Here is an 8,734-nt window from a genome sequence, read left to right as displayed (position 1 = left end):
AAAAAAAAAAAAAAAAAAAAAAGACCAAATATTTTTGAAAACTATATTATATCACAGACCCAAATAAACTCTCAGATTCATAAACCCTTCGTCCATCATGCAGAACCAAAAGGTTCTCTAAGTCAGCCCAAACAGACTTTTAAATTTGTACAGTACTCTGATTAAACACACACAGTGAATGTAAAAGCAGACTCTAATACTGTTGATTTAACCCCAGCTCTGTAATCCTGGTTAACAGCTAGAATTAAATCACCTCAGGCCAGGTGAGGCAGCTCACACCTGTAATCTCCGTACTTCGGGAGGCCAAGGCAGGCGGATCACTTGAGTCTGAGTTCAAGATCAGCCTGAGCAACATGGTGAAACCTCATCTCTATGAAAAATACAAAAATTAGCTGGGCATAGTGGTGCATGCCTGTATGGCCACTCGGGAGGCTGAGGTGGGAGGATCACTTGAGCTCAGGAGGCGAGCCGGAGGTTGCAGTGAGCTGGGATCATGTGGCCTGAGTGACAGAGCAAGACTCCATCTCAAAAAAGAAAAAAAAAGAAGAGATTGTGTACTGGCTCAGACTGAGTCTAGCAGGAAGGAGAAAAATTTAAGGAAAGTTTGCTTTATATTAATTTTAGGCAGGCTGGTTAGTGAAGACAAAATTATTCAGCTAATCATTTCTGAGGCAAAGTGGGAATTTGAAGGGGTTTTTGTCTGGTCTTCTTAAAGGTTAAAAAGAGGCTCACAGTCAAAGCAATGCAGAGGGCCCAGCCACAAAACCCTTTTTAATCCCTCCTAAGAACTGACTGAAGTCAAGGTGAAACATTCTCTGATGTAGGATCTGATTTTCACCTTCCATCCTGCTCTCTCTCCTACCTTCTTTCTAATATTGTTTGCTCTTCACTTTGAAAAGCAATTTTTGGCTGGGGTGGTAGCTCTCAGCACTTTGGGAGGCCGTGGTGGGTGAATCAAGAGGTTAGAAGATCAAGACCATCCTGGCTAACATGGTGAAACCCCGTCTCTACTAAAAACACAAAAAATTCACTGGGTGTGGTAGCATGTGCCTGTAGTCCTAGCTACTCGGAAAGCTGAAGCAGGAGAATAGCTTGAACCCAGGAGGCAGAGGTTGCAGTGAGCTGAGATCTAGCTGTGCTCTAGCATGGGCAACAGACAGACAGGCTCTGTCTCAAATAAAAAAAAGAAAAGCAATTTTCTGACTGGGTGTGGTGGCTCATGCCTGCAATCCCAGCACTTTGGGAGGCCAAGGTGGGTAGATCTCTTTGGGTCAGGAGTTTGAGACCAGCCTGGCCAACATGGTGAAACCCATCTCTAATAAAAATACAAAAATTAGCTGGGTGTGGTGGCGGGCACCTGTAATTCCAGCTACTCAGGAGGCTGAGGCAGGAGAATCACTTGAACCCGGGAGGCAGAGGTTGTAGTGAGCTGAGATCGCACCACTGCACTTCAGTCTAAGTGACAAAGCAATACTCCGTCTCAAACAACTAAAAAGTCCAGGCGTGGTGGCTCATGCCTGTAATCCCAACATTTTGGGAGGCCGAGGTGGGTGGATCACCTGAGGTCAGGAGTTCAAGATCAGCCTGGCCAACATGGCGAAACCTTGTCTCTACTAAAAATAACAAAAAATTAGCAGGGTGTGGTGGCACATGCCTGTAGTTCCAGCTGAGGCAGGAGAATCGCTTGAACCTGGGAGGCAGATGTTGTAGTGAGCTGAGACTGCGCCACTGCACTCCAGCCTGGGCAACAGAATGAGACTCTGTCTCAAAAACCAGAAACAAAAAGAAAAAAAAAAAGGAAAGCAATTTTCTGCCTAAGCTTTGAGATCCTTGCAGATCTTATAGTTGGTAGTTTTCTCCTTTTGCAATATACTTTTAGAATGAAGTCACTTTTTTTTTTTTTTTTTTTTTTGTTGAGACATAGTCTTGCTCCGTCGCCAGGCGCCAGGCTGGAGTTCAGTGACGCAATCTCGGCTCACTGCAACCTCCTCCTCCTAGGTTCAAGCAATTCTCCTGCCTCAGCCTCCTGAGTAGCTGGGACTACAGGCATGTGCCACCACGCCCAGCTAATTTTTCTGTATTTTTAGTGGAGACGGGGTTTCATCATGTTGGCCAGGATGGTCTCGATCTCTTGACCTCGTGATCCGCCTGCCTCGGCCTCCGAAAGTGCTGTGATTACAGGAGTGAGCCATCGCGCCCAGCCAGAATGAAGTCACTTCTTACCCAAATCCAGATTTATTTTACTTGAGAATGTCTAGCAACAGCCCCACAACAGTAACAAAGATAACCTCAGACAGGGCATCACCCTAAATGTCTCTGCCTGTGGATCTTCAACTTTCCAGTGCTCTGTCGCTTCTCTCAGCATAAAGGGTTCCTCCCATGTTTGGAATGAACAGGTTGGGTCACCTGCCAGGAAGGTTCCCCAGGAAGAAACAATTCAACTGGGTCTTCAATGACCTCTCTCTGCAGGCTCCAGATTGACCTTAGCTCAGAGTCAGTGGTCTCAGGCTTCTCCACCCCAGTCAAGTCTACTCACTTACCTTCACTTGCCTTACATGGGTATTTAAAAACAAATTATTTATGTGTGATGAATCCAGAAAAATCACTCCAATCCAGCATTTATGTTTATAGGAGAGAAGGAAACTGCAAAGAACCTATATTTTATAGTTCAACAGGAAAAGCATAAGTATCTATCTGTTTCAGACAACAAATGTCATTAATTTATCATTTCCATAATAATAAATTATTTAGTAAGTAAATAATGATATTTGAGTTCTTTAGCTGTTGGAAAGTCCTGTCCCACAGAATTTTGCATTAGTATGTCAAGTCCAAATAACAGGAACAGAATAGAGTTATTCACTGTCTCAAATTCTCCACTCTACAAAGGAGAGGAACTAACATTTTGGTAAATCTTTATAATTCATCAATATATCTACCACATTTTCTTGGAAAATGTATTCATTTTTCTGCAGTCATAATAAAAAACAGTGTTTCCCAACTTCTTTTCACTCCTAGGCCATGAAATTCCATTTGAAATTATCCAATAAAAAAACAGACCTGAGGCCAGGCGTGGTAGCTCACTCCTGTAATCCTAGCACTTTGGGAGGCTGAGGCAGGTGGTTCACTTGAGCTCAGGAGTTCGAGACCAGTCTGGCCAACATGGTGAAACCCTGTCTCTACTAAAAATACAAAAAAATTAGCTGGGCATGGTAGCATACATCTGTAATCCCAGCTACTCAGGAGGCTGAGGTGAGAGGATTGCTTGAACCCAGGAGATGGAGCTGCAGTGAGCTGAGATCTTGCCACTGCACTCCAGCCTGGGTGACAGTGCGAGAATCCATCTCAAAAGAAAGTAAATAAAAGTTAAAAATAATAATAAAACATAGGACTAAATATGTAATTTGTTTTCTGAAACCCCAACTTGTTCTTGTCTCTTCGAACATACTTTCTCTTCTTTATTAAGCCCTAATGATAAAATGCATTTTGCAGTTATTAAAAAGCTGAAGCCGAAATGAGTGAACAAATCATTTCAAGATGATAAATGCAGGGAGGGGCTGACTGGAATGCAGACAAATCTGACTCAAGTGTCACTTCAGGTCCTCTATCACTTGGGACATCTCCCACCCCCATCCTGCTCACTAAACTGCTGCATAACTACTCTCTCAGGAGATGCTACCCTCAATACCACCAACCAGCTGGCTCACCAGCCATGTGTCCCCAAGGAATGGAAACTGGGATTGGAGGAAGAAAAGCTGAATGTTTTAAGGGCTTCACTTTTTGACAAACAGTATACCAGGGAACTCCTCCCACCCTGACGGCACACAGCTGCTCCCCTATAAGGTCCCACCCCTCACCTCAGGCTGTCTTCTGGGAGGAGTGATTCAAAGCTGCTGTTCACTACATACTACAAAAGATTCAGCAGCTATGGGCATCGTGGAGTAGACCCAAACAGTTCTGTAACCCAGGACCAGGATACCACAGAGAGTGGGCTGAGGACAGATCACCCTGTACAATTTGCAAAGAGGAACCTCAACTGAAAATATTCTTTACAAGTATCTCTGTGTAGACAAGATAAAGGACAGCCACACACACACATACTTTTCTTTCCTACACTGGATTCAAGTGGTTATTCTTTGCTTCCTCACATGTGAAATGTTCACAAACACAAAACAAATCTTTTAAAAAGAGCCATACATTGCTATGTTAATACAAGCTACAATTAAAATAATGCCTCTGTTTGAAATATTGCCTGAGGAACGAGTTCATAAAGTTGCTGTGAATTGAGAGGAGAGAAAGTCTGGGGAAGGCTCTGGAAACCAAGGGATTTACTGCCAGCCCTAGGAGTTAGGATGAGGGGATAGGGTGATGGATTTGAGACCCTGTTGCCCACATCTTTGGAAGACTGGTAGCCCTTGGGAAGAAAGAAGGTGTTGGGGACCCCACGGATCACAGCTCCTCTTTCCAAGCACAAACCCCACACACGAGTCTGGATTCTGCCTAGGGACCCTTCCATCGTCACCGTGCAGCGTCCTCACCGGGTTCACAGGAACTGCGAGCCAGGCTGGAGGTGAGATTGCAGTTGATATTAACCAGGTGCCCTCAGCCCCGCCGCCTCACGGGGCCGCCTCCCTGAGAGTCAGGTCACAGCAGACGCCGGCTTCCCCACTGTCCCTGGGGATAAGATCTCTGAGAGTTGCTCAAGAGTCGCCAGAGTTCTTTCTCAATTCCAGCGGAAAGGCTGGCGCCAAGCAGGCTGAAGACCCCACAAGGGAGCCCACTCAGCAGAATAATACGGTTCTTCACCTCCCGACCCAAGATTCGCCCCTCACTTCTTCACCAACCAGCGACCCCACATCCCAGCCGCCCCCGACCAGACCCCTAAACACCCCACCTCCAAACCTCTCAGCGAGGCGGATCTAGGGTGTCCTCCCCTCTCTCCCTATTAAACTGTTTCTGCTGCAGCTCTCGGCATCTGGGTGCGGTGACTCGGGCCGCGAACCTGTGCGGGTTACAGCCGCACAATCTGGGGAGGCGCGGGGCTGTGGGCGCGGAACTGCCCAAGAGAGGGCGCCGGGACCTCAGTGGCCGCGCAGGGACAGGACAGGACACCGGGGTCCCGGCTGCCAGCCCGGCCCCATCATGCGGCCGAGGGGACCGAGGGCCGAGCTAGGGCTGGGGGACTTGGGTTTGCAGACCCCGGAGTCGCCCAGGGCAAGGCCCGGGTCCTCTCACGGTCGGTTCCGGCCGGTTCTAACCAGCCCCTTCTTTGCCTCGGGACCCCGGACCCCGCACACTCACCATTTCCAGCTTCCAGGTGTCCGGATGTCCTCCCTACACGCCAGTGTCCAGTGTGGGTCCCAGCGCCACAGACGCTGATACAGACCTTCCAGGGCGTCTCTCCCTCAGCGACAGAGCCAGGACTCGGAGCGCAGGGGCGTGGCGAAGACTCCGCGGGCTCTTTGAACGTCGCACCCTCCTCCCCAAAGCGTGCCTGATTGACAGTTCCCACAACCCCGCCCCTCGTCCCTGATTGGATGGTGCTCCAGATCCCGCCCCCTGGCGACTGATTGACAAAAGAAGCGATCTTACAGCGCTGAGTGGAGCCGGATGAACAGGTTCCAGACACTGCCCTTGGCAAGGCGGGCTTCCTCCCAACGCCGTGACCCTACCCCTCCCGAAGTGACGTTTGCATTTTAGCATTTCCTGATTGTACTCGGTGAGTTCTTCCTGCTTTTTCCTCCTGGACAGGGACTCACAAGTGGGTGCAGGGAATTTCAGGCTCCCTGTCCAGTGGAGCCATTCCCTGGCCTCGGAGCAGGAGGGAAACCCAGGGCGCACAGGCCACCCTGCGGCAGGAGAGAGGGACTGATGTCCTCCAGGGATCAGGAATTTGGGATGAGGCTGCTGGCGACATGGCCAAGCCTTTCCCTCACCTTATCTCTCAATCTACTCATTTTCAGCCCAGAAGGTAAAAACACGACAGCAAAATAAAATTGTTAAGTATGTGGAAAAACTGGAATTATATGGCAACAATATTTCATAAAGAATTAAAAGAGAACCCTGGAGGCGGAGGTTGCAGTGAGCCGAGATGGCGCCACGGCCTGGGCGACAGAGCAAGACTCCGTGTCCAAAAAAAAAAAAAAAGAGAGAGAGAGAGAGAAGAAAAGCAAAAACTTAAACTAACTCAGAGAAGCAGCCTGCTGCACTCACAGTTCACAAGCAGACCCCTTTCAGGAGCTCAAACATATTCCCAAGCTGGGAAGCCAGACAATAATTCACAGAATTGAGTCCTGGGATGGGTTAGAAACTGGTGATAAGGACACTTCAGGATTTAACTCTGAGATCTCAAAATACCTATCCCCTTTGTAGGGCATGGAAATGTTCCCTCGTATGCCATTAAATGTTAAAAAAAACATTCCAAGCAAAAGCCGAGACATTAGACTTTGATTTTGAAAGCATTCGCCTTTCTCTATATGTTTATGAAGTCAGAATACTAGACTTAAAAGCATTAGGGCCAGGCGCGGTGGCTCATGCTTGCAATCCCAGCACTTTTCGAGGTCGAGGCCAGCGGATCACCTGAGGTCGGGAGTTCGGTTCGAGGCCAGCCTGACAAACATGGTGAAACCCCGTTTCTACTAAAAATACAAAATTAGCCGGGCGTGGTGGCGCATGCCTGTAATCCCAGCTACTGGGGAGGCTGAGGCAGGAGAATGGCTTGAAGCCGGGATCGCGCCATTGCACTCCAGTCAACAATAGCAAAACTCCCTCTCATAAAACAAACAGACAAAGCGTTATGAACTAGAAGCTGGTCCCCATGGCTAAATAGAAAGGAGGTGAACATGAGATGTCAATAGATGAAATGAAATCTTTAATCAACTTCTAGAAAACAGCATTTTCTGTTTAAAAAATGATGCCTGAGTATAACTAATGCATAAATGATACTGTTTCCTTAAAAAAAAAAAAAAAAAAAAAAAGCAGGCACACACGCGTGCGCGCGGGCACACACACACACACACACACACACAATTATCTCAGAAACTGTTCGCTGAAGAATAAACCACTGTTCTATGAGATGCTCCACCCCTCACTCCTCACATTAGCTGCTCCTGGAACAATGTTCTATTTATTTGTTTCCACACAGGTTAAAAGAGGGGACAATGTATCAAACTAACTTATTGTCAGGAGTTTATGTACAGATTTTATACATTTTTACAAATGGCAGCAAGTAAGTAGTTGATTTCCTGGCAGGCAGCTCTATGGCAACACCATTGCTTTTCTGAATTAGGATGTTTATTTCTGAGTTTTTTAAAAAAGAAAACAAAACACAGGCCAGATGTGGTGGCTCATGCCTGTAATCCCAGCACTTTGGGAGGCCGAGGCAGTCAATCACCTGAAGTCGGGAGTTTGAGACCAGCCTGACCAACATGGAAAAAACCCGTCTCTACCAAAAATACAAAATTAGCCAGGCGTGGTGGTACATGCCTGTAATCCTAGCTACTCAGGAAGCTAAGGCAGGAGAGTCACTTGAACCCGGGAGGTGGAAGTTGTGGTCAGCTGAGATCAAGCAAGCCATTGCACTCAAGCCAGAGCAACAAAAGCAAAACTCTGTCTCAAAAAAAAAAAAAAAAAAAAAAAAGAAAAGAAAAGAAAAAAGAGAGAACTTCTTCCCTAACCCTCTGTCACAAAGATATCCTCTAATACCTGCTGGTATTAGAGGATACCACCCGGGAGGTGGAGGTTGTGATGAGCCGAGATCGCACCATTGCACTCCAGCCTGGGTAATGAGTGAAACTCAGTCTAGCCCATACTAAAGAGACTTCTACTACATCTCTAGGGCTTAAAAGACTGCTGGCCAGGCACAGTGGCTCATGCCTGTAATCCCAGCACTTTGGGAGCCCGAGGCAGATGAATTATGAGGTCAGGAGTTTGAGACCAGCCTGGTCAACGTGGTGAAACCCCATCTCTACTAAAAATACACAGATTAGCCAGGCATGGTGGCGTATGCCTGTAATCAGAACCACTCTGGAGGCTGAGGCAGGAAAATCACTTGAACCCAAGAGGTAGAGGTTGTGGTGAGCTGAGATGATGCCATTGCACTGCAGCCTGGGCAAAAAGACCAAAACTCCGTCTCAAAAAAAAGAAAGAAGTTGTTCAATTAAGAGATAGAAATGACAATTACACACATGAAATGATGCTCCCCATCATTCCATCATTGGTTGTCAGTGAAATGCAAATCAAAACCACAGTGAAATTCCAATCCAAACCCATTGACGTGGCTATTACACAACCAATTTGGGAGTGGATGGAAGAAATGGCAAACCTCATGCATTGCTGGGGAGAATGTTAAATACTGCAGCCACTGTGTAAAGCAGTATAACTATTCCTGAAAAAGGTGAACTTAGAATTACTCTGTGACTCAGCCATTCAACTCCTAAGTATATATCCAGAGAAATAGAAATCAGAAACACACAGACACATATACCCCAATTTCATGGCAGCCTGATTCACAATAACCAAAATAGTATTGTGGAAATAACCCCCATGTTCGTCAACATTTGAGTGAATAAACCAAGTGTGGTTTATCCATAAAATAGAATACTCAGGCACAAAAAACTGAATTACTGGTACATTCTGCTACATGAAGAACCCTGAAAACATTTTGCCAAGTGAAATAAGTCAGACACAGGACAAATATTGTAGGCTTTTACTTATTTTTTTTTTTTTTTTTTTTTTT

The 8,734-nt window shown here is 46.5% G+C and overlaps 1 protein-coding gene across 2 annotated transcripts in view; it reads right to left on the bottom strand.

Moving 5' to 3' along the window:
* Positions 1-5,497, bottom strand: part of ZNF823 (zinc finger protein 823) — a 20,199-nt gene extending 14,702 nt beyond the window's left edge. Inside the window, exon 1 of one of the 2 annotated variants that reach the window (XM_017497698.2) lies at positions 5,299-5,497. In XM_017497698.2, coding sequence (XP_017353187.1) covers positions 5,299-5,301 — 3 coding nt within the window. In that variant the 5' untranslated portion in view covers positions 5,302-5,497. The remainder of the gene's footprint in view (positions 1-5,298) is intronic. The other variant, XM_017497699.2, reaches the window with a different exon arrangement.
* Between the last annotated feature and the right edge of the window lie 3,237 nt (positions 5,498-8,734).

The sequence above is a fragment of the Cebus imitator genome, unplaced genomic scaffold, assembly GCF_001604975.1.
Source record: "Cebus imitator isolate Cc_AM_T3 unplaced genomic scaffold, Cebus_imitator-1.0 Scaffold234, whole genome shotgun sequence".
NCBI lineage: Eukaryota > Metazoa > Chordata > Mammalia > Primates > Cebidae > Cebus > Cebus imitator.
This window is presented reverse-complemented; position numbering and strand designations above follow the sequence as displayed.